The 27,325-nt window shown below is 47.6% G+C and overlaps 1 protein-coding gene across 5 annotated transcripts in view; it reads left to right on the top strand.

The window, feature by feature from the left end:
- The window catches only part of LOC116942181 (uncharacterized), a 102,925-nt gene that overhangs the window by 7,928 nt on the left and 67,672 nt on the right, over positions 1-27,325 (top strand). The window contains exon 3 of one of the 5 annotated variants that reach the window (XM_032953826.2): positions 5,848-5,970. The exons of 3 other annotated variants lie outside the window; for them this stretch is intronic. Coding sequence is in view for 1 of the 2 variants with exons in the window: in XM_076065337.1 (XP_075921452.1) it covers positions 5,792-5,970 (179 nt within the window). In the remaining variant the exon portion in view is untranslated. Of the gene's footprint in view, positions 1-1,006; positions 5,971-27,325 lie in introns of those variants that run through there. One more of the 5 variants, XM_076065337.1, reaches the window with a different exon arrangement.

Here is a 27,325-nt window from a genome sequence, read left to right as displayed (position 1 = left end):
CACCGCCTGCATTGCCTTGAGCACCAGGAACTTGGTGATCTTGCCGTGTGTTTGGCCGCCCGGCGTGACGGCGGCAGCAGCAGCGTCCTCCTCGTCCTCCTCCTCCCCGCGGAGAGCCCCCTGCCACCGGGGGTGCCGGGCCCCCCGAGTCCGGGCCCTCGGGTCGTCGCGGCGAGCGGCGGGCGCGAGGGGCGCTGCGTCGTCCCGGCTCAGGTAGTGTCTGAGCAGCCTGCCGAAGTGCGTGGCGCCGCCGGCCGGGTCTTTCATGGGCGGCGTGTCGATGAGCTGCTTGAGCAGCAGCACCAGCGTGCGGTCCATGAGCCCCTCGAGGCCGGACGGCCACTCCACGCCCGGCGGGGCCCCGCGCCTCTCGCGCAGGCTCTGCACGACCTCCCACAAGGGGTCGTGGCTTCTGCGCGCTCCTCCTGCTCCTCTACTTCCTCTTCCTCTGCATTCTCTGCCTCCGTCACCTCCTCTAGAACCTCGTCCTCCTGCAACCGTTTGTCTTCCACGTCCACCGTCATCGCGGGAAACGCTCGAACCATCACTCTCAACCGCGGCACCCGTCCTCCCTTCGCTCCGTTCTGTTGCCCACTGCTCCACGGCACGGCGTAATTTAGCAAGCATCACCTTCTCCTCCTCTTCCTCCGCCGCCTCCTCCTCATCGTCATGTCCATCCCTCCGTCTCCTTGCGTTCGCTCGAGAGCAATTAGCCGAGCTCTCCCCTCCGCATCTCGGCACTGCCGTCGGCGACGCAGTCTCCTGTTCCACCTCCTCCTCGTCGTCCGGCGATGGCGCCGCAGCGATAATGGCGCTGGGCACCGCGAACGCAAAAGCCTCCCGGGTGCGCAGGCTGGCCTCCATCGCGCCGTCACTCCACAAGTCGTGTTTGGCGCATGGCGGCCGCGGCAGCGCCAGGGGCCGGTCGGCGGCACCGCAGCTGCCGGGGTGACCGCATGTGTTGCCGGGGCGTGACGTCGACGCTAGGAAGCTGAAGATGTCGGTGACGAAGGACTTCGGGAGGTGCAGCGGCTTGGCGCCGCAGCCTTGGTCGGTGGTGCCGGCATCCTGGCCTTCGTGCACACCCTCCTGCTCCTCCTTCACCACCACCTCCTCCACCTCCTCCTCCACTACAGATGTTGAGCTGGAGAAGAAGAGACATCGTTTCAAGGGATTGATGTGGTTCCGCAGGAAAGCGATGCATGAGATATGAGACAGAAGATGCGATCATAATTGAGATATACACGACTCAAGTGGCTTCACTCACTATACAATTATCCCCACCCACTATTCAGGTGGCCCCACCCACTCTTCAGGTAGCCACACCCACTCTTTAGGTATCCACACCCACTATTCAGGTAGCCCCACTTACTACCCTAGTAGCTCCGCCCACTACTCAGGTAATTTCTTTTGTCTGTCGTGAATTCTGCTCTTGCTCTCACCCAACCCACGAGTGAAATTAAGGCTGAAGATAAATTCTGTGAAACATTGTACCAACATTTTTTTCTTGACTATGAGACTTTAAATGGGGGTGGCGCTGAGCTTTCAGCAGAAGTGGGGGTGTTAGCCCCCTTCAGCGCCCCCCCCCCAACTTCCCCTTCAAGGCTACGGGGCTGAGGAGTATAAAGGGTTGATGATAGTCGTGGTGAAATCTTCATGTCAAACTTTCACAACCAATATCAAGGTCCAGAATAGATTTTTGGGTCAGGTCATGAGTAAAATGCCAATGTGTGTTGTACAGCCTCTTCCACCTGACATAACCAAGTTTTTTTTTTATCTCTGCAACCCAGACTCATGTAAGGTAGGGGGGCACGTTTATGGTAATCACACCAACTATTTCCGGCCTAAGACTGGAGAAGATTTCACAATTCTGGCAACCGCCCGATGATGGTGATGATTATGCTGACTGCTATACATTTTCACGTGATAAGCCATTTCGCTGAGCTATCACATGTGACCAAGTCGCTTCTGATAAAGAAGCTTATAGTTCAGTGGGTTTTACCTGGTAAGATATATACTGCACACACATGAAAAAATAATTTTGGTTTTATTTGATGTTATTTGCTTCCCTTCCCTATACTAGGCACCGCTGTCATGTTTTTGTATTGTTTGGTGTTGTAACGTTCTGACCCCGTGACCTTACTGGACATCCGTGAAAAATATCTTAATAGCTCATCGTATTCCTCCAGTATAAATAATTATTCTGATTCGGAACTACCCGCGGAACGTTCGTACCCATTTGTTAAATGTCGCGTGGATCGCTCTTCTACAACATCACCACCGACCACGGTGTTGTCCAAGCGGGAGTGAAACCTCCACGTCTGCTCGCGTGGCGTGGCCGTGTCGGGTGGCGGAGGGTGTTTGACACACAAACGCTGGCATTTTTTTGCTCGCGCTGCAAACTTACCCGCCTGAAAAACATCAATTGCGGTACGAATCTTGGTGTCGATAATAAAAGTTTTTTATTTAGATCGAGTGACTGTAAATGTGTCGTTAAACCCGCCGCCACCCGACACGGCTAATTAATAAGGTGTTTGTCACGCAAACAAAACGCGGCAATTCGTTCCTAGTACAGCACACTGGTTGTGTTGGAGAGTAAAACCACAACATTTACAATTCGAGTACCGTGACTTTGAGGCCGGTATTTACAACTAGCATCATCAGGTGACAGTCAGAGTTGCGGAGAAATCCTCCTGCTTCGGTCTTAAATAGCGAATCTTGGTGTCGGTTGAGCGCTGTTACCTGGGGTGGTCCACGTTGCTCCGAACCTCCGGCGCCGTCTCTGCCACCCTGTGGTGGCACTGCCCACGGATCTTGACCCCATCCCTTAGTCGCTTCTGGGGTCGCGTAATCTCGGCATCATCATCGCTGCCCCCTCCTCCTGGCGAGAGAGAGACGACGCTGGCATGGAGAATTCTCGAAGACAAAGGCAAAGATCCCCCACTTAGCCTCACACCGGCTGTTGAGTAAAGTGCGGTTAGCGAGCACCTATTAAGACCAACACGGTGCGTGCACACATTGCGGTGGTGTGCCCACCACTACTACCCAGCAGCCTTTGTTTCTCTTCTCATTGTTGTCGTTTTATACACCTCTGCATCGGGCACTAATGTAGGGCTGTCTTGACGACCTCAGGGGGAGGCCCAGAAATGGCCCGGTTATATTTATTTACGTGTTATCAGGAAAATCCTTTGACGATGGAACATCTCACTTTTTTGCGAGGGTCTGTTCCAACTGGTGTTGGCCACGGTCAAGGAATTGAACCAAACGCTGCCGGGTCTGTAGGAGCAGTGCCGCTATAACCATTGCATCGGCAAACGTGCAATGTTGGGGGAAACGTCAGAATGTGGAATCGTTAAGACCAAGGTTGGCCCAACGTTTCATGCTTACCAGGGGCGCCGACGCGTCCTAGAAGTAGTCTCAACAACAAGAACAGCAACCGCCATTCGCCACTAAGTGGCAGTGACGTCATCACAGCGATTGTGCCAGGCTAGATGCACCTTGTGGCCATCACGTGAACTGTCGAAGGCTCGCTGCTGTCAGGAGGTCACGGGACAGACCCATGGGTTGACTGACTGAGATGGCCAGCAGATCCACCACCTGTGCTCACTTCTGAGTGCCAACTTGCTGCGTTTTAGCTGTCCGGCGCTCCGCTCGTTGTTGCGAGCGTCGCTCCTCCTCTGCCCTCCGCTTTTGTTGGAGGGTGACTGCCTCCAACTCTCCAGTAGTGTCCTTCACGAGCCTTCTCCTCCACAGAGGCCGATCTCGTGACTGCTGATACCAGAAATATTCTCGGAACACTGAGACGTGCGCAGCTGCGAACGCAACCAGAAGCGTGTTCTCCTGCTGCATGAGGCTTTGTTATTCTGGCTCCCCAAGTAGAGCACCAGAGACCAAAACGCCAAGCAGTCATCAACAAACAGCACTAGTGAGAGGTGGGATTTACTCCTGGCTTTCCTGTCTCCTCGCACTATGCCACTCAATCAGAATTGGCCAACCGTCCCAATGTAGCTGGGGACCCTCCTGAAATAAAAGACTGATTTGAGGCTTTCCTGGGTAAATAAAATACACGAGTGTACATTTATTAAACAACATGCTGCACGCTTTCGCGAATTAAATAACTGTGCATCGACACAGGTGGAATTAGAAAAAATAGGTCACGCACACCCTGTTGATGAGGCCAGAAGGCCGATATTAATAAGTGGATGATTTGAGTGGTCTGTCACTTTTCTGTTGTAAATTCCTTCACCGTCTTCAGCCATGTTTGTATTTATTACATTGAACATCTTTCACGGCGTACATAGCCAACCATACTAATCGGAGTTGCGGGGGAAGGACAACAAACTAAACACAAAAAAGCAATTATAAAGAAACTAGTTTTCAATCTAGATGATTTAAAAGTGCATAGCTGCCAGTGGCTTCCTATTATCGACGGAAGAGCATTCCAGACGGCCGCAGAAGCGCATCTGAAAGCGCCGCGCGATTCGGTGACCGTATTTGTTCTGCTCAAGCCTCCGCTCACTTGTCTTCAGAGTTTGGGATGACGCCACTCACCTGCACATGTTCTCTTAATCCTCTGTATTTACTACTATAATGAGCCAAGAATATGTGTGTCTCGCGCGTGACGTCACTCCACGTCGGCCAGCTCCCCTCATTACTAATCATGAACAGGTGACGTCCTCCACATGGACCCCCCCCCCTCATTAATAATCATGAGTGGATGACGTCACTCCACATCGAACAACCCTCATCATTAATAATCATGAAGAGGTGACGTCTTCCAAATTAACACCCCCCCCCCATTAATAATAATTAGCGGCTGACGTCACTCCATATGGGGGGCCGAGGTGCCTCCTCCCCCCTTCCTCGGCGTCAGCTTACAACCCTCACTACAAAGGCAGAACCCTCACGTCACGCGATCTCCGTAACGCTGTTGAGACATCAAAGTAAAAAGGACGCCACGATGAACAAGGGATTATAACCTTTAAATGAAATAGGTCTGTGTCACCGTGCCCCTACAAATTGCACACGAATTGATGCAATGAATATCACGTCGCGGTCTGATTTTCGCTTGCAAGTTTCAGATTTACTGCAATACACCCGTCCTTGGAGGCTAGTTTACTTATAATTTGCATAAACGGGTGACTAATCGATGTTCACACGCACGGTTTGATGCGTGTATAGTGAGCGTCGGAATCGATTTTTAATGGAATGCCTCTCAATCACTGTCATACTTAACACCATCACTGTCACACTGACACCATCACTGTCACACTAACACCATCACTGTCACACTGATACCATCACTGTCACACTGACACCATCACTGTCACACTGACACCATCACTGTCACACTGACACCATCGTCGCCCCACTACGCGAACACCATCACAAAAACCACGTCACTACTATCGCACTGACAACATCACCACCACCATCATCATCACAACCATGGGCACCGATATATTAATCCTATCACTATACCAAAGACAAAGATCTCCCTTATAACCTGAACAGACTGTTGGGGCAAGTGCTGAAAGCGACCACCTATGAATGCCGGCACAGGAACACGAGGGGGTGGGTGGCCAGCACCACACTCGGCCGCCTTTGTCTCCCTAGTGGCGATGTTTACACACCGCACCAGGTATTCGTTTGAGGCTGAGTCGACCTAGGAGAGGCTTAGGACCGCTTCCGACAATCATCACTGGTGTTAGTGGCCACAAGCAAGAATCGAACTCCGGTGGCCAGGTTCGTAGCATAGCACAAACCGCAACACCACCACCAGACATCCACCATGACTACCAGCACCAGCAATAAACGGTACTTCACCATCTCACCTGACGTGTGTAGACCGGCCGAGGATGAGCTGGGAGACCCTGAACCAGCCCACTGCTTTTTCGCTTCTTCACCCCCTGATTCTCCTCCTCCGCCTCCTCTTCGGAGCCTCCTCAATATCACCTGGAGGAGATCTTTGTGAGTAGCAAGCGATTCATCGGCTCTGTCCTCCACAGCTCCACGTGCAATCTCTTGCTGCTGCTCCTTCTGATGCTCCTGCTGATGATAGAGGCCTTTGCATGGACCACCCAGCGAGGCTGAAAGCAAGGCCACCACGGTCAGAACCGTCCCGACCACCACGGCCGCAACAGTCGACCGTCCCATCGTTTTTTTTTCCCAAAGAGGCCTCCGCCCCCCGCCCCCCAGGACACGAGTTAGCTGTTCGGCTCGTCGCGGCGTGGTTCGAGTCCTGACCCTGACATGGAGTTGCCGCGCGAGAGAGTCGCGACCTCCCCGCGATGTTGTGCCAGTCGACTGTGTTGAGTGAAACGAGTTCGGCCTTTGTGTGTTGTGTTTTTTTACTTTTACCAATTGGAGCCAAACTCCAAACACCACCAACGAGCGCCACTGCCCACCAGAAAGAGAAAAAAAAAGCAGATGCGAAAAGTTGAAAGCGCGTGCTTCGTGCGCGAGGTTCGCGCGTACTGCCGGAGTTGCGGGGACGCCCTTTGGAGCAGTGGGGTGGAACGAGGGGAGTCGCGAACGACACGGAGACCGTCGGCACTCGTTGCGTCGAATAGCCTCGCCTTCGAATGCCAAACGGCAGAGACCGTGCAATATTCAATAGCCTCCTCCCCCACCCCACACACAACCTTGGACTTTTATTTTATTATGGTTAATAAGAATTTATTATTTTTCATTTGTAATGTTAGTGTGTTCATCTGAGTGTTTTGGGGCATGGTATGGTTCAGCAGCAGCCCCACCCTTCCCCGAAGCTTCTAATTAGTTGGATGATTTCGTGTGGGTTTGGAGACTCGTTTGTTGATGGACACTATAGACAATGATGAGGGCCACGCGAGCTGATGGGATCTATGGACAAAAGATTGACACAGGCTGGTTGCTGATGGGATCTCCAGACAATGATCAACTGACAAACCGGTCCCTGATGGGTTATCTAGATAATTATAAACCGACAGACTGATCTTCAATGATGCATCTAGGCAATTATAGAATGACAGATAGGTCTCTGATTGGGGGTCTTTGGACAATGACTTAAAGACAGTTTTTTTTTTAAGTGGTCTCGAGATAATTATAGACAAAGCTGACAGTCTGGTCCCTGACAAAGTCTGTAGACTATAGATGACAAGCCAAGTTTTGGCCAGCCTCTTAATGTGACCTTAAGATAATAAAGTGATAGACCAGTCTCTGATTGATGGCCACTAATCATATCTGATGGTGATCGAAGAATATATTTTGTATTGACTCAAAGACCGGTCTCTGGATCTACGGACAGTAGACTTCCAATCGGATTTCAACACCGCGACGATAAAAGCTGGACATGAAACATGCATCGTAGAGAATGAGGACGCACACAAAGACAAAAATACCTTGTATAGCCTTAAAGGAGTTTTGGGGGAAATGCTGTTAGCGAACACTCACGAATTTCCAGCATGACACACGAGAGGGTGGGTGGCCAGCACCACGGTCAGTCACCTTTGCCGAGTGGCGATGTTTACACAACTCACTAAGTACTCACTTGAGGCTGAGGCGACCTTGGGGAGGCCCAGGACTGGTTCAGATAACCGTCACTGGTGTTGGTGGCTGTGAGTGGGAATCGAACTCGGGTTTGTACCACAATGCTCTAACCATTGCGCCACCACTTCCACAGACCCATACCCATTGGGTCATCCAAAGGCCATTTTCAAGACACGTTCCAGATTGAGGATATGGACGTTGAAAAGGAAGCATAAGACGGAATCACTCTGGCTCTTGTTCCAAGGCTGCAGGCAAAAATTTCTGTCGCTCGTTAAGAGACAAACCACGCTGGCTCAGATAGAGCGTGGCAGATGCAAACGCTCATGGGCATCAAACGTAGCCGCTGCGACCTTGTACCACATGAGACCCTTGTGTTATGGGACACACGCGCGCGCTCGCACACACACACACACATGCTGCCTCTCCGGAAAGACTTTGATGATTAGAAATCTCCTTGTCTCCTTTCAACAGAGCAGATACCTCCAAGTGCATGCAAGACAGGCGCTCCAGAATATGCAAACATGGAAGCGTGTATGTGTGTGTGCGTGTGTATGTCGTCCACCCTGTCGTGTCGGTTGAAAACGAGGACTTTGTAAGGTAACGCAGGCGACTCGGGGAGGATCGAGCCAACATCTGAGCTGCCACCGCTGAGTACCTGGGTTCGATTCCGGATGTGTTGTTGCCCAGCTGTGATTCAAACTGGGTTCTGAAGTGGAAGTGAGTTGATGATCTCATAATAATGTACGGTGCGGCGGAAAGAACCAGTCACGTTAAAGTTGCTCCTGCATTCATTTGGGATAAATTCCAGGGTTGCGCTGCTCTGAACGGATACTTCTTGTCACGACGTGACTCTGATAACACAATCGGGATAACATTGAGGAAAGAGACGAGAGATTTATATATTTTTTCAAGAGCATTTTGTAATTCCAGCCAAGACAGGAGGAGCCAGGACAAGAGACACGTGCACCAAAAAAGAAGGAATGTGAAACCCAGACGAACCGCAGGCACTCCAAGGAAATAAAAAGTGAATGTATACCGTGGTGCGACGTTCCAAGAGAGGGCAATGGATGCGTACAAAAATCGGCGATGATGGAATGGCAGCGGAGAGAGGTCTTGGGATGAAGGGGCATCCAATGGGGGAGACAAGGTTGACGATTCGCCCCCCGATCATCGTCGTTGTCATCATCGTCTGCGGCCATGGTTTAAGCGCTGCAGGGTGAAGGCCTTCCCTAGTTTAACACGTAGGCTTTCGCGACCAAATATAATACATAATATAGGGGTTTTTTAGGTTAGATCGCGTAACTATAAATGTGTAATTAAACTCGCCACCACCCGATACATTTGGCTTCTCGCCTGATGAAGCGAGTTGTAATTACTGGTGAAACGTCATACTCAGATTGTAAATGACGACTTGTGTAATGACGACTTGACACATTTCTCTTGAGATGGCGCTTTATTGAAGACACGTTCACTTGACACAGGCGGAGACCGCACTGCAACAGCCCAGAGTCTCCCGCGCATCTCCCTTATATACTGACCGAGGCCACGCCCCCCTTCCCGAACCTTCTCGCTGACTCTGGACGCTCGCTCCAACGGCAGACTCTACTGTCCTCTTCCGTCACCTGACCATGCTGCCTTCTCGATCATTCCCGTGGCCGCCAGTCTCTTCGGACTCACAACTGATACCCCTGCCATTACCTCCTGTGGCCACTAGTGCATTCAAACTGTAGGCTGATTCCCCTGTCATTACCTCCCGTGGCCACTAGTCCACTCATACCGCATGTAGGGTCTACTGTCAGTACACTCGGAACGAATTGGCCACGTTCTATTTACGTTACAAACCTTACTAATTGGCCGTGTCGGGTGGCGGCTGGATTAACAACACATTTATAGTTACACGATCTAACCTAAAAAAAGCTATATTATGGAGGCATTCCCTATTTCGTTGCCCATCACTCACGGTCTCGTGACACTGCAATCCGTCTCACTTTTGCGGCGCACGATCCGACCCTATCGCTCCATCTCCCCGGTGGATCATCCCCTCTTGGTGCTTTCCCTCCTTTGGCCGGCATGCTGTCACCGGTCACGTCTGTATTATTATTTATTTATAAGGCACAGCAGATCCAGCAACAAAGGGCTTCAGAGTACCGTACAGTAACATGTATACATATACAAAAAACCCACATCTCTAGTTTATCTAACATATAGGAAATAAGTCTGTTTTAATTTCTCAATGGGAGAATTGTCAGCGGTCAGGCGCAGTTCTTCAGGCAGAGGCGTTCCAAATCTGAGTTAGGGCCGAGAACCAAAGAAGCCCGAACATCGGAACTTTTATGCCTAAAGCGTAGCTGATAGAGGAGGCATGGTCAATGGTGCATGAGAACCTTCTAAGACCTAGGATTTGTAGAGCTGCAGTCTTACCGGTGAAATGTTGAGGTAGTTGCCAAAAGAGGCCACTCACTTAACAGCCAACGCAACGTCTTCGATTTGTGTTTGCTCTCTGAGCAATGGCTCTCAGTTTAACTCCACATGTACGTATCTCTCCGTGTGCTTCTCTCTGCTCTTTTTTAGCTTTCATTCCACCTTTGTTCGGGGCCCTTGTTTCTGATTAATGCTTCACAGCTGACAAATACGTAATGAATTAAAGCATTTTTTTAATTAAATCCCATTTGCTATGCTACTTTCATTATCAAATTAAGTTTTTACAGAAAATAACTCAACTCTGCTCTCATTTGCCCCTTGAGTTCAGAATTTTGGTCCTCATTGTAATCCAACGTTTTTTTTAAATGTTGTTTAGCAAAATCGTGTATCTTGCATCCAACTTTGCAGCCTTGTTTGCGAAATTTACTTTCGTTTTTGGAAATTCGTTTCCATCGCTATGACAACTATTTCATAAAGCGCATCCGAGGTGGACAATGCCACCTACAGCTTGTCTATAACCCACTTTTCAGATACTATGTAGTTTAATGTTGCTGTCAAAAGTCTTGAGTAAGAGTGTATCTCTTCATCTAACTCTTCTGATTTGGATTTTGCCGCGAACTTCATTCCCTCTTCTTTCAGTGTAAATTATTTTGATAACTTCTATGTTATTATATTTTTGTTATCAAGATCTTGGTTTGTTGAGAGCTTGGATGACTGCTGTCATCGTACAGAGACTGACATCGACCACATCAACGTACATTTTCCCCCACTGGCCAAGAGATGAACACCGCCCTTCAATAGTATTCCACCATGGACAGGGAAACACCTCACTTAAAGCTCTCCAAAGCGTTTTTCCGATTGTTAGCGCACATCGTTCGTTTTGCTCCAAATTCCAAGGAGCTTCTTTAGGAACATTTTGGTACGAAGTCCGATGTTCCGCAGGTGCAACCCGAAAACACATTATTCGAGAGCTCTCGAGGGAGATAACAAGAAATCCCACTCCGTAGTACCACACTTTCAGTTTTTGCCTTTGAGTCACAGCTTCCTCCTTTTCTGTAGTGATTCCAGAATAGAGGTGACCTACGATTCGGTGACGAGCAATGGCTCATCCCTATGCCTTCACCGCCGTCCCCCGCGCCCCACCACCACCACCAACCGCCACCCCCACCGACGCTCCGGCGCCGTGTAGTTTCACAAACCCTTCCACATCAAACGGTACTGGCGCGCCAACGTCGGCCCGAAGGAATCGCATTGTGCCCGAGTCATGGCCGTTAATGCGAAAGCCAAAAAAAACTCACGGACGGCCTTTTTGAAAACAGAACAGAAAGGTCTTCTCCCTCTGCAGCCAAGTCCCAGGCCCATCCAACTGCACGTGGCACACAAGGTGGCTGCGTTGGTATTGCGACTCGACCGGAGCATACAGGTTATAGCCAGTCTGAAAAGACATCTGTCAAGGCCTCGGAAAGTCAACATGTTATTCAGGGTCACCTAAATGTGCACGCATTGGCAGAGAGTCGCTGAGCAGCACTGCTGAGACGCTGAGAGTCTCTTGCTGAGGTTTCGTGAAGTCATCGGCGTTCAGACGGGGGGGATTCGAATGTTGAGAGGTTGATGGGGACTGTTCACCGTCACCATACCAGGCAACGCGAGTGCGCCTCGAGTTGATCTGATTTCTCCTGCCACTGGGTTGATGGTCAACAAAATAAGTCATTTGTATAATTAATAAAAAATATATATATACATAATGAGTTAATGAAAACTAGAGTTTGTAAAAAATATATAAAATCGCGTTTCCTTGATTTACCGAATTATTCAAGTTATCACCTAATTCGGGCCAGTTTCCTTGCCCCCCAGATGTAAAATGTCACTGTTCCCGCCACCTACAACAATCGCGATTGCGTTGAGAGGTATATCATAAGATCATCGATTATCTGGCGACTTTAGGTGTTGCTTATATATAATTGCTTTGTTTACCATACAAAATTGGCATAAATAAACATACAAATAGACAAAATTAACTATCCTGTTAAAAAGTTCCTGCATTTACTGTACCGTGCTTACCACTCCCATCTCGAAGACTTCTGCATGGGGTGATGTACGTACTACCCTCATGTTGCAACAACATGATGTGTTTTACGATCACAGGACTGATGCAACTTTTGGAGCGGTTTCTTCCGCTTTTACCGGATCGGCCCCGGGGACTGCTGGATAATGCTGGAAGCCAGATAATTGATGATCAACTATTTCCATCCACATCGAATGTTTTTGACGTACATAATTCACACCAAATTGAGAAGCGAATTCGTCCTGGGAAACTTTAGCTCCTGCCCCAGTTGGCAGGCAACTCTGGAGGGTTTTTTTTGTTATGGGACCTTTTTTTGCTAGTATTTGTATAAATAAAGACCTTGATCTGTATGTCTCAAAAACATGTAGGGTACTTCCCGACAAGGCAGAAAGCTGAAATTTGGGACATAGGTAGTTTTTATGACACTAACAACAGAACAAATCTGAAAACCCAAGATTTTTATTTTAAGGCCCCCAAATCTCGATTTTAAGTGACGTTAAACATGTTTGTGCGTGTCATTCAGAAACCATTCAAAATATAAGATTGTGGGGTTTTTTTCATTTGATGGAGCGTTAATCAGCAAATAAATGTAAAGCGAGAACCATTGGTTCTACATTTTATTGTTTTTGAGACGTTTTAGATTAAAATGGGATTTAACGAAAATATTCGCATTTTATGTTCAAATCTGAATAATTCTAAAACGGTAATAGATACTGCAGGAGCTTCTTCTCATTAAGCATTAAATTCTGAGATGTGTGTTCTTTATAATAAAACAAACAACGGAATCTTTAAATTGAGTGGTTTCTGATGGGTACGTTTTAAAATATAAGAAGTATAATCAAGTCGTCAACAATTTTTGTGTTTTTTTTTGCTGAAAAATACAAATGTTTGGAGTAGTTAGTGTCTGATCATAGATAAAAATTGCAAAGAAATCATATCAGGTTAATTATATTTATTGATTAATTCCTGAAGTCACAAAAGCTTTAAGTCAAGATTTATTTATTGAAAACTTTTGCCTGGCAAAGACAGGCTTCATGAACTTGTCAAAGTATAAAAAATCTGAATGGTGAACATGCAAACAAACATGCTCTACACCAGAGACAATACGGATGTAGTGGCATCGCAGGGTGTCACTGCATGCTTATGTGAAGCTGGTCGGTGTGAGGCACGACACACAGCGTTCACACCACTGATAGCCCTGCATCGTGGATGCAGTACCGGCCCTATCGGGGGCCGGCTGAGATCGCCTGTCAGGGATAGAAAGCACTGCACTCCGCATGCAGTGCCAACCCCTAGAGGTTAGGGGGCGAGAGTGCCGGGTACAGTGCGGGGTTCACCGGGGGCCATGGCACTCTCCGTAAACCCGCGGGACATGTAACTGGAGGTACCGACTGTGGGGGACCCCCAAAGAGGGGGCTGGGAGATCACAGGTCCAGGGAATAGCCCTCTAGGAGCTTCGAGAAGGTGGGCGTGGCTAGGGGCGGAGTGAGCCCCGCCACTGACAATATAAGCCGGAGCCCTGAACGGGTCCGGCTGCTGTTGTAGTATGAATCAAGACTCCAAGTCGTTACCCGGAGGAAGAGCCCTGGCTACAAGATCTGGACCCGAGTCGGGGTCTGGTCCGATATAGCCTCCCCAGTGTGTGTTAGGGTTTGCTAGCCCGGAGGGACTAGCTCCCGAGGTTGTCGGGTAAAGGGCAGATACCCCTTGGTGTTTAGGGCTGAATTGTTATATAAACTTGTTGCCTCCAAGAAGCCTTCGTCTCCCTTTGTGTGAACCACTCCACGTATATTATCATAGCATTTTTGTTTTCATGTTCACCACAAGTACGTGTGGTTAATGCAGACTTGATTCCTTGCAAAAAGTACCTATTTTGTGTTGGAACATCTTAACACCTGTTTTATTGCCAGAAACGGTAAATCTAAATTTTTATATGGTTTGGTTGTTTATTTTTAAGCAGGGGTCATGAAAATAGTGTTTAGAGGTGTTGGGGGCGGCAACTTCAGTCTTGAGTTATGTGATTCGTGGAAACGTGGTAAATGTGTAGTGACTCAGTCGGAGACAGGGTTCTTAAGGCACCCTCTTTTATTATACACGTTGGGGAACTAACCACGTCCGATGTGCTTACACCCTAGTCACACATCCTTCTATTTTGACGGCACTACCTAGCTAGAACAGTTGGCAGGCTGTCTAGCTAGCGGTGTCTAAGATGGTTGAGATGGCAGCGACGAAGGTGACCAACAGCGACACAGCAAGGGGATCCACTTCCAACAACAGCCCTGAGCCCCCACCCCAGGCCCCCTCTTATTCTCCTGGCATGGCCTCACCCCGCCCTTGCCACGCCCCCTTTTCTAGAACCTACTAGCAGGTTCTCAGGCTTCTAGATCGACCACTTCCTGGGCTTCCCCTTCGATCTCCTCCTGCTGACATGTGTACTGCCCCCTGCTTCCAGTACCACTTCCCTGTCAGCAGCCCGCGTTATTACACTACACATGTATGACCGCACCAAAGAGCCGTCGTGTTAAAATTGGGTTTTTCACTCCATTGAGTTCTGAGGTAAAAACTAAAAAAGTTGGTGGGCATTCAACGAATGTTCTTTGCAGGGCATGTAAAAACATGTGCCCCTAGTATGAATCAGTTGATCTGTATGTATGTGTAATGACTTCGGAGACACGGACTGTAGAGACTATATAGCGACTGACTATATATCTGACTGACTATATAGCGACTGACTATACAGTTGACTATACAACTGACTGACTAGTGACGACTGACTATACAGCTGACTGACTATATAGCTGACTGACTATATAGCTGACTGACTATACAGCTGACTGACTATACAGCTGATTGACTATATAGCTGACTGACTATATAGCGACTGACTATATAGCTGACTGACTATACAGCTGACTGACTATATAGCTTACTGACTATATAGCTGACTGACTATACAGCTGACTGACTATACAGCTGACTGACTATATAGCGACTGACTATACAGCTGACTGACTATATAGCGACTGACTATATAGCTGACTGACTATACAGCTGACTGACTATACAGCTGACTGACTATATAGCGACTGACTATACAGCTGACTGACTATATAGCGACTGACTATACAGCTGACTGACTATATAGCGACTGACTATATAGCTGACTGACTATATAGCTGACTGACTATACAGCTGACTGACTATATATCGACTGACTATACAGTTGACTGACTATATAGCGACTGACTATATAGCTGACTGACTATATAGCTGACTGACTATACAGCTGACTGACTATATAGCAACTGACTATATAGCAACTGACTATATAGCGACTGACTATATAGCTGACTGACTATATAGCGACTGACTATATAGCGACTGACTATATAACTGACTGACTATATAGCTGACTGACTATATAGCGACTGACTATATAGCGACTGACTATATAACTGACTGACTATATAGCTGACTGACTATATAGCTGACTGACTATATAGCTGACTATATAGCGACTGAATATATAGCTGACTGACTATATAGCGACTGACTATATAGCTGACTGACTATATAGCTGACTGACTATACAGCTGACTGTCTATATAGCGACTGACTATACAGCTGACTGACTATATAGCGACTGACTATATAGCTGACTGACTATATAGCTGACTGACTATACAGCTGACTGACTATATAGCAACTGACTATATAGCAACTGACTATATAGCGACTGACTATATAGCGACTGACTATATAACTGACTGACTATATAGCTGACTGACTATATAGCTGACTGACTATATAGCTGACTATATAGCGACTGCCTATACAGCTGACTGACTATATAGCTGACTGACTATATAGCGACTGACTATATAGCTGACTGACTATATAGCGACTGACTATATAGCGACTGACTATATAACTGACTGACTATATAGCTGACTGACTATATAGCTGACTGACTATATAGCTGACTATATAGCGACTGAATATATAGCTGACTGACTATATAGCGACTGACTATATAGCTGACTGACTATATAGCTCACTGACTATATAGCTGACTGACTATACAGCTGACTGACTATATAGCGACTGACTATACAGCTGACTGACTATATAGCGACTGACTATATAGCTGACTGACTATATAGCTGACTGACTATACAGCTGACTGACTATATAGCAACTGACTATATAGCAACTGACTATATAGCGACTGACTATATAGCGACTGACTATATAACTGACTGACTATATAGCTGACTGACTATATAGCTGACTATATAGCGACTGCCTATACAGCTGACTGACTATATAGCTGACTGACTATATAGCGACTGACTATATAGCTGACTGACTATATAGCGACTGACTATATAGCAACTGACTATATAACTGACTGACTATATAGCTGACTGACTATATAGCTGACTGACTATATAGCTGACTATATAGCGACTGACTATATAGCTGACTGACTATATAGCGACTGACTATATAGCTGACTGACTATATAGCTGACTGACTATATAGCGACTGACTATATAGCTGACTGACTATATAGCGACTGACTATATAGCTGAATGACTATATAGCGACGACGGAGATGACGGCGATGAAGCGACGACAGTGATGACAGCCAGGACTCCGAACCCCACGGCAGCCTAGAACCCTGCTTTTCGCCCCCTTTTATCCTCCAACGTGGCCATGGCTCTGCCCCTGGCCACGCCCCTCTTATTGAACTCCCTCGCAGGTTCCTGAAGCCTCTAGATCGTTCCCCTCTTAGTTCCCTGGCCTGGTTATCCCCCCCCCCCTTTGGTCGCTAGGCGTATATACTGTTTCTCTTGTAATCCTATACTGTTTCCACACCCATAGTTACCACTCGTGGTCGCGAGTCCACGCACTGTCTCTACATATGTACATTATGGTGAACTTCTTTCGCATAGTACATAGCCAACAGCACTAAATCGGAGGTGCGGGGGAAGGACAACAAAGTAAACACAAAACCACAAACTATGGAGAGGACTTCATAAATATGTCTGTGAAGCACCAAAATGTATCACAGTGCTTGGTGTATTGGCCACCGTTGATATACAATAGAACCCCTCTTAATGATCACCCCTGTTCACGTCGAAATCACTTAACGACAGACCTCCATAGAGCCCAATGTGTTTGCTTACCGACCATTCCCCTTTTAACGATGGGCTGTTGTAGGTAAAGTAAATATGAATGAATGCATTGCTTAACCATGTTTGTTTTAATATTATGTGTTTATAATGTTGTCAGTATCTTTATGTATTGATATCCATTGTTTAAATATTATAAAGTACTTTTTTGGGCGAAAAGGGATATGTTTCGATGTTATCAGAATGAATTAAGCCTTTTAACATGTATTTCCTATACTCGCTTAACGACCGATTTCGTGGAACCAATTACCATCGTTAAGAGGGGTTCTACTGTACACATAGGGGCCAAATTAGCCCATCATTTTCTCTGGGTCGACAAACATGAGCACCACTTTGTGAGTAGTCAACAGAAGTTGCCCAAGAGAGAGAGGTCGCCCCACACCATGGGAATGTGGAATTTCATTTGTTGATTCAGGGTCACCTGTATACAGGAGATGGGGGATGAAGTCACATTGGCTTCTCTCGACCGTGTTGTACAATTTCCATTCAAATGCAAATTCCTTTAAAGAACATTTCTAGATCTTAAGATACACAACTCGGATATGTGTTCCAGGCCATTTCACGCGAATGTGAAGCCTTGTGAACGATAGGGGAGGGGAAATCCTAAAAGGTAGAGAACAAGAGCAAGCTATACTCTTTGGTTCTTTCAGTAAAGTCACGTAGGTAGAAAAGTAAAATAAAAAATATATATCACGACGTTTCGATCGCAACACAAGCGGTCGTCCTCAGGCGGAAAAAATCATCCAGCAGTGGAACTGCTGAACTAGGAAGAAACAGCGAGAGAGCTGTTACAACAAGACGTTATATATGTGGCGAAGGGCAAGTAGGCAGGGTCTGAGCTGGAAAGGAATTCCATCCCCGAACGCAAGCACGTCAGTTGTGTTAATGGGGGAGAATAGGGAGAGAGATTAGGGAGAGAGATTAGCATGAAATGAGCGTCTGTCGCCGCATAAGAGTATCGCTCCCCCATATGCGCACAACAGCAGTGTTAATGGGAGATTAGCACTATGTTGATGGGAGAGATTAGGCAGAGAGATTAGGGGGATTAGCAGGTTAATGTCATGTCTATGTGTAACAAGCTGCGGCGCTGCCAACTGCGCTGTGAAAGGCAAGCGTGTCAATGCAAGAGAACCACCGCAATGGTGGTCGCGCCAGTGAGACACACAGCCCATCACACAGCCAGAACCATCGATACATTGAGGCCAAGGGAGCAGAGGTGGCCATGTTAGTGAGATCCCAACGGCAGGGAAGAATGGAAGCACCACAGCAAGTTACGACTTTGCTTGATTAATAACGTCCTTCCAATGATTGCTCAGCTTATACCCATCTTCTCGGTATAAATTGTCTCTGTGTTTATATATCTGGATGGCTTCATGGACAAATCTTTGATGGTAGCCCGAAGGTTTGCAGAGTACCTTGGTCTCGGAAAAAACAATATCGTGTGAGCCCACTGCGTTACAACAATGATCAGCCATGGCAGAGGTATTGGTTTTGCCGTGTTTCAAATCTGCCATGTGTTTCGTTTCCCCAATGTAACTGCTGCCGCAGACACAAGTTAATTTGGAGACACCAGGGTATTGCATGTCAGGAATTACATCGTTCACAGATGGGATCAAATCACGGATTTTGTGTACTGTATTGAATCGGACCTGGATATTGGGTTTGTTTAATTATTGGAAATATTTTTGTAACCCTGTTATGTATGGCAAGGTGATGGTTTTGATTGGGTCCTCAGATGGTTGTCTCCCCATGCTTGGGGAGACAGCTTTGCGGATTGTGCGGTCTGAGTATCCATTCATCTTGAGGGCTTGGTGTACGTGCTCCAGTTCACTGGCTAGGTGGCGCAAGATTTTAGATGCGACATGGCAGGAACACCATGATGGACACACCTGATAGTACTTTAATATCGAATGTTCTACATCAAGGAAGCTTCAACACACACGTTAATCGTATGATAATAATGTACAACCCTTTGTTAAGCCACTGCTGGATGAAGGCGTCCATGTGAATTGTTGGTTGTGGAATTTGTTTGGCCGCCTCACGCTGATCAGTGTGGGGTTATCCAGGCCCTGTGGTTCAGATGCGTGTTAGCATGTTTACTGATGTTAGCAGTGATCCGGGATTTGAACTCCGATCACCACATTTTCCACAGACCAAAGCCGGAGACATTTGTCACTCAGCCTATATGCATCAAAGCTTGTGCAATATATTATCCGTGATAAAAAGTTCAACACAATACTGTACCATCAGATTTGTTGTCCAGATCAACTCCAGTCATCCGACTGTCCAAGTCAAACCGGGACAGGTGGCAACCTGTATATTGGCTGGGTTATTTGCGCAGGGTGCTAACCACTGAACCACCACTCCAGCCTGTAATGGTATATAGAACTACAGTATCGAGCTAGAGATGTTAAAAAAATAGTGACTTAAAAAAATCAAACTAAGTTTGACAGGACCGTTTTGTTTTCACAAGGGTGCAGTATTTACATTCTGAAAGAAATGTTTACACTTTATGGGGAGTAGTTTTGCGGTTATATATACGACACGCCACAAAAAGAAGCTTAAGTGCCACCGAAGCTACGAGGTGTACACTGCAAGTTGGGGTTTAATTTTATTTTGCTTTCCAAATTAAACTCCCCTTTCACCCGGAGGTAATCCTTCAGCACTGTAAAGGCAATTGCCCCTTTAAACCGGCACGCGTGTGCTTTTCGTCATTGTTAAAAAGCACAGATAATAACCAGTTCTGCAACTTCTCAACCTTCCACACAACGGCGGTCATTTTAAATTCCAAAATGGCCCCTTGAGGACAGGGAAGGTCAAGGGTAGAGGTGAGGGGGAGTGAAATCATATTTCTTTTATACCAGAGGAATCTGATGAGCTACAAAGCTATTTTTTGTTCATAGACGTTTAGTAGGGGGGGTTAGAACGTTAAAACAAACACAAAAAAGTTACGATAGTCGTATACCTGTCAACCCCTTTTCAGTGCCTACTTATTACAGACCAATTCAGACCTTATTGGTCACCCCCGTGCCCCTTATAAATCTCAACGTTCATCCTACAAAGTCCCATCACAGGGGAGAAACACAAAAAGACCAAAAAAATGTTTGCCCGTATGGAAACGGCTGTAACCCGTATGGACATGAAAACTCAATTCCCAAGTACAAGAATACGGGTAAATCGTAGGGGTTGACAGGTACGTAGTGCAAAGCACAAGAAAGGTAAACAAATCACCCAAACGCAAACAATATACAGTAAAACATTGGATTGCGAGCATAATTTGTTCCGGAAACGTGTTTGTAATCCAAAGCACTCGTATATCAAAGCACTCATATATCAGTTGTGATCACGTGACGCTCGGCAGTACAAAGCGTTTTCTCGTCTTGCAAAACGACTCGCAGACCAAGTTACTCGCAATCCAAGGTTTTATTGTACAACTAAACCATTCCCCATCCGAGCAAGCAAAGCCCACTGAAGTTACTAACTTTTCATCCTCTTTGGTTCTTTCGGTAAAGTCACGTAGAATGAGAATAAAATAATAAATTGATCAAATAAAATAACGCAATAATATTCTCACGACGTTGTGTTATTTTATTTTATAAATTTATTATTTTATTCTCATTCTACGTGACTTTACCGAAAGAACCAAAGAAGATGAATCCTTGCAGTCACGAAAGCTTTAAATCGAAATTTACTCACTTTTGTTTTCCGAAGCGACCTGGCTATCACGAATGAAAGCCGCTCAACAAAGTGGCCCATCATTTGGACATTCATTTCATAGCAGGCTGAAAAATAATAAGGTGGGGGCTATTGTGAGGGGTGGGGGCGGGTGAGGTGGGGGCTGTGAGGGGTGAGGGAGGGTGAGGGAGGTGGGGAATGTGAGGGGTGAGGGCGAGTGAGGGGTCAGGGCGGGTGGTTTGGGGGGAGGGTAGCCGAGAGAGGGGGGGGGTTAACTTTAACAGGCCATCAAGAAAAGGGGCGTGCGCCGATCAACGCGCACCAACCAATCACCCGCGTCGCTTGTCGAGCGGACCACGCCCATACATTACTATGTTTGGAACCGGAAACAACGTGGGCGTCTCCCCCACCTCCAGGTGGTGAGACTCATGTGGTTTGTGTGGGGGTGAGTTGGGAGGGGGGGGAGTCACTGTCCCCACTGTCGAGCACAGGTGAGCACAGGTGAGCGTGTTTCTACCCCACCCAAGTGAAGTATGCGCCCAGGTGTGTTTGTTGCACGGAGCGTGCTCGTGCGCAGTGGTGAGCGTCACACTGTTCAATGTGAGGCAGGTGAGGTCTGTGTGTGGTGTGTGTGGTCTGTCTGTGTGGTCAGGTGTGAGCGGTCACTTTGTTCAAGGTGAGACAGGTGAGGTCTGTGTGTGTGCGTGGTAAGTGTTGTGTGTGGTGAGTGGGGGAGCGGCAGTGACACGAACCCGTTGGATACCCGGGTTCGATTCCTGCTCACGGCCAAGAGCATTGACGATGATCTCAAATGGTCGTGGGCTTCCCCTAGGTCGACTCGGCTTCAAATGAGTACTTGATGTGGTGTGTAAACATCAACACTCGGGACTCAAAGGCGGCCGTGCTCGGTTCTCGCTAGCAACACTTGCCCCAAAAGTATTTGGTGAGTGACACAATTGGGGTGTGTGTGGTTAGTGTGAGTGACACAGTTGGGGTGTGTGTGGTTAGTGTGAGTGACATAGTTGGGGTGTGTGTGGTTAGTGTGAGTGACATAGTTGGGGTGTGTGTGGTGAGTGTGAGTGGCACAGTTGGGGTGTGTGTGGTTAGTGTGAGTGACACAGTTGGGGTGTGTGGTGAGTGTGAGTGACACGGTTGGGGTGTGTGTGGGTTAGTGTGAGTGACACAGTTGGGGTGTGTATGGTTAGTGTGAGTGACACAGTTGGGGTGTGTGGTGAGTGTGAGTGACACGGTTGGGCTGTGTGGTTAGTGTGAGTGACACAGTTGGAGTGTGTGTGGGTTAGTGTGAGTGACACAGTTGAGGTGTGTATGGTTAGTGTGAGTGACACAGTTGGGCTGTGTGGTGAGTGTGAGTGACACAGTTGGGGTGTGTGCGGTTAGTGCGAGTGACACAGTTGGGGTGTGTGTGGTTAGTGTGAGTGACACGGTTGTGGTGTGTGTGGGTTAGTGTGAGTGACACAGTTGGGGTGTGTGTGGTTAGTGTGAGTGACACGGTTGGGGTGTGTGTGGTGAGTGTGAGTGACACAGTTGGGGTGTGTGTGGTTAGTGTGAGTAACACAGTTGGGGTGTGTGTGGGTTAGTGTGAGTGACACAGTTGGGGTGTGTGGTTAGTGTGAGTGACACCGTTGGGGTGTGTGTGGTTAGTGTGAGTGACACAGTTGGGGTGTGTGTGGTTAGTGTGAGTGACAGTTGGGGTGTGTGTGGTGAGTGTGAGTGACACAGTTGGAGTGTGTGTGGTTAGTGTGAGTGACACAGTTGGGGTGTGTGTGGTTAGTGTGAGTGACCCAGTTGGGGTGTGTGTGGTTAGTGTGAGTGACACAATTGGGGTGTGTGTGGTTAGTGTGAGTGACACGGTTGAGGTGTGTGTGGTTAGTGTGAGTGACACCGTTGGGGTGTGTGTGGTTAGTGTGAGTGACACAATTGGGGTGTGTGTGGTTAGTGTGAATGACACGGTTGAGGTGTGTGTGGTTAGTGTGAGTGATACAGTTGGGGTGTGTGTGGGTTAGTGTGAGTGACACAGTTGGGGGTGTGCGTGGTTAGTGTGAGTGATATGGGGTGTATGTGGTTAGTGTGAGTGACACAGTTGGGGTGTGTGTGGGTTAGTGTGAGTGACACAGTTGTCCGGCAAAACAACCCCCCACCTCGCGGTGCCGGAAGGAAAACTCTGTCGTGGACAGTGCTGTGGAGGGAGGGCCAATTCCGATTGGCCCTTCCTCTCATGGCATCTGTGACCACCACAGTGGCTAAATGGGGGCTCTGTATGGGTGCGAGGGGCTGGTAACCCCTCCACCTTCAACATTTTTACCACGAAGCCACGAGTAAAACATTTAACTAATAAGCTTGTGCCGGAGGCCCCGGGGAGACAGGCGTCTATGACGTCTCCTGGCCAAACCCCAATTGGCAGAGCCAGGAGATTGAATCTCTACCCTCGGGGCTCCTCCAGAAACAACGAAAAGCCAAATTTTGATTTAAAGCTTTCGTGACTGCAGTAATTCATATTCTTAGCTCTTTCGGTAAAGTCACGTTGAAGGGAAACAATAAAATAATAATATATATATAAAACAATAAAAATTATCACGACGTTTCGAACATAACACAAACGGTCGTCATCACCTGATGACGACCATTTGTGTTATGTTTCCCTTCAACGTGACTTTACCGAAAGAGCTAAGAAAACGAAAAGCTACTTTGTGTGGCCACGTGGAATGTTCGAACGTTCACTGCGGAGGAGAGGCTGCGACTTCTCTGTCGGGAGCTGGACCGGTACCGCCTGGATCTTTGTGGCATTCAGGAGGTCCGGTGGACCGGTTCTGGCTTCTGCCACCATGAGGGGTGGACAGTCGTCTACTCGGGGCAGCAGACTTCCAAACAACAGGGTGTGGCTCTTCTTTTGAACAAAAGAATGAAGAGGGCGTGGGAGCGTGGCGGTGAGGTGTGGGAATCCGTAAGCCCCAGGCTACTTTGGGCTCGCCTTCCGATCAACCTGAGGCGAGGAGTGGTGGTCGTGGTTACTTACAGTGAGGGAAAAAAGTATTTGATCCCCTGCTGATTTTGTACGTTTGCCCACTGACAAAGAAATTATCAGTCTAGAATTTTAATGGTAGGTTTATTTGAACAGTGAGAGACAGAATAACAACAACAAAATCCAGAAAAACGCATGTCAAAAATGTTATAAATTGATTTGCATTTTAATGAGGGAAATAAGTATTTGACCCCTCTGCAAAACATGACTTAGTACTTGGTGGCAAAACCTTTGTTGGCAATCACAGAGGTCAGACGTTCTTGTAGTTGGCTACCAGGTTTACACACATCTCAGGAGGGATTTTGTCCCACTCCTCTTTGCATATCTTCTCCAAGTCATTAAGGTTTCGAACCTTCAGCTCCCTCCACAGATTTTCTATGGGATTAAGGTCTGGAGACTGGCTAGGCCACTCCAGGACCTTAATGTGCTTCTTCTTGAGTCACTCCTTTGTTGCCTTGGCCGTGTGTTTTGGGTCATTGTCATGCTGGAATACCCATCCATGACCCATTTTCAATGCCCTGGCTGAGGCAAGGAGGTTCTCACCCAAGATTAGATGGTACCTGGCCCCGTTCATCGTCCCTTTAATGCGGTGAAGTCCTGTTCCCTTAGCAGAAAAACACCCCCAAAGCATAATGTTTCCACCTCCATGTTTGACGGTGGGGATGGTGTTCTTGGGGTCATAGGCAGCATTCCTCCTCCTCCAAACACGGCGAGTTGAGTTGATGCCAAAGAGCTCCATTTTGGTCTCATCTAACCACAACACTTTCACCCAGTTGTCCTCTGAATCATTCATATGTTCATTGGCAAACTTCAGACGGGCATGTATATGTGCTTTCTTGAGCAGGGGGACCTTGCGGGCGCTGCAGGATTTCAGTCCTTTACGGCATAGTGTATTACCAATTGTTTTCTTGGTGACTATGGTCCCAGCTGCCTTGAGATCATTGACAAGATCCGCCCGTGTAGTTTTCGGCTGATTTCTCACCGTTCTCATGATCATTGCAACTCCACGATGTGAGATCTTGCATGGAGCCCCAGGCCGAGGGAGATTGACAGTTCTTTTGTGCTTCTTCCATTTGCGAATACTCGCACTGTTATCACCTTCTCACCAAGATGCTTGGCAATGGTCATGTAGCCCATTCCAGCCTTGTGCAGGTTTACAATCTTGTCCCTGACATCCTTGGAGAGCTCTTTGGTCTTGGCCGTGGAGGAGAGTTTGGAATCTGATTGATTGATTGCTTCTGTGGACAGGTGTCTTTTATACAGGTAACAAGCAGAGATTAGGAGCACTCCCTTTAAGAGTGTGCTCCTAATCTCAGCTCGTTACCTGTATAAAATACACTTGGGAGCCAGAAATCTTTCTGATTGAGAGGGGGTCAAATACTTATTTCCCTCATTAAAATGCAAATCAATTTATAACATTTTTGACATGCGTTTTTCTGGATTTTTTTGTTGTTATTCTGTCTCTCACTGTTCAAATAAACCTACCATTAAAATTATAGACTGGTAATTTCTTTGTCAGTGGGCAAACGTACAAAATCAGCAGGGGATCAAATACTTTTTTCTCTCACTGTATGTCCCCACTGAAGACAAACATCCCTGGAGGGATGCAGGCAAAGCTGATGAGTCAGATGCCTTCTATGACCTCCTGTCACAGGTGCTGGCTAAAGTTGCCCCTCGGGATAGAGTCATCTTGTTGGGTGACTTCAATGCCCGAGTTGGTCATGATGCTGGCACCTGGTCTGGAGTGATTGGAGGGCATGGGCCAGATCAGCTCAATAACAACGGTAGGAGGCTGCTCGATTTTTGTGCAGCCCATGGGCTTGTAATTACCAACACGCTGTTCCGGCATCGGCGCATCCACACAACATCATGGATGCATGCCGGGTCCAAGCAAAAACATCTGCTGGACTACATAGTGACGGACCAGTGGATGCGAGCCCATGTCCTTGACACCAGGACCTATCGTGGAGCTGATCTGCCCTCTGACCATCGACTAGTCATTCTTCCACTCCGGTGGTGAGTATACACCCAGGACCCCATTCCAAACTAAGGTGGCCTGGTCTCAGTTATCTGATGAAAGTTGCAAGTGAGAATTTCATCATCGCTTGCGGCTGGGGTTGACATCGTCCCCCACTCCTCCTGATGTCGAGGGTAAATGGGCGAGGTTTAGGACTGTGACTCATGCAGCTGCAATGGCTGCTTTGGGTACACGGTCCAGACCTCCCTAGAGACCCTGGCTGACAGAGGAGGTGTTCAGGATTGTTGATAAAAAGCAACAGGCCCACTGTCATCGGCTACAGAATCCCACGTCAGAGAATGAGGAGGCTTACCGCAGCCTTCGCTCGGAGGTTCGGAGAGCCGAGAGGCGCTGCAAGGATGGGTGGTGGTCGTGGGTTGCTGAGGAGATGGAGTCTGCCTCAGTGGCCCGCGGTCACAAATCTCTATTTAACTCCATCAAAAAAGTAACCTGCAGTGCCACACCTATTACCATCATTAGGGGAAAAAACGGTGATCCAATCTCCGACCCCCAGGAACTGGTTTGCAGATTTGCTGAGCATTTCTGTGAGGTCCTGAGGGAGGGGAAATTCCTCAGCCAGAAAAACATCGTGGCACAAAGTGGGGATGACCCTGCTGAGGCTGCGGTGCCTCAAATATTGGAGGAAGTCACCCCCTGTGAGTGGCTGGCTGAGGTGCCATCTGTTGAGGAAGTACTGAAGGCGATCCGGAGTCTGAGACCAGGAAAGGCACCGGGCAGAGATGATCTCCCAAGCGAAATGCTAATGGAGGATGGCGTTTGTGCACACACTGCCCTATATGACATCATAACAACAGTCTGGACTACTGGATGGGTTCCGCAGGATTGGAAGGATGCCCTGGTGGTCCCCCTCTTTAAGAAGGGGGACCACACAGACTGTAACAACCAGAGGCGGAGCCAGGGGGGTGACAGGGTAGACAATTGTCACCCCCGAAAAAATATAAAAAATCGAAAATCTGAAACATGCGTATAAGTGTACGACACTCGATATGGCGGACTCCGTGCAACTGCATTGTCAGAGTGTGTCGCCAACCGATGGCGTAGGGTACAGTGAGGGAAAAAAGTATTTCATCCCCTGCTGATTTTGTACGTTTGCCCACTGACAAATAAATGATCAGTCTACAATTTTAATGGTAGGTTTATTTGAACAGTGAGAGACAGAATAACAACAAAAAAATCCAGAAAAACGCATGTCAAAAATGTTATAAATTTATTTGCATTTTAATGAGGGAAATAAGTATTTGACCCCCTCTCAATCAGAAAGATTTCTGGCTCCCAGGTGTCTTTTATACAGGTAATGAGCTGAGATTAGGAGCACACTCTTAAAGGGAGTGCTCCTAATCTCAGCTTGTTACCTGTATAAA

This window comes from Petromyzon marinus, chromosome 1 (assembly GCF_048934315.1).
Source record: "Petromyzon marinus isolate PM22_M1 ecotype Great Lakes invasive population chromosome 1, UKy_Petmar_22M1.pri1.0, whole genome shotgun sequence".
NCBI lineage: Eukaryota > Metazoa > Chordata > Hyperoartia > Petromyzontiformes > Petromyzontidae > Petromyzon > Petromyzon marinus.
This window is presented reverse-complemented; position numbering and strand designations above follow the sequence as displayed.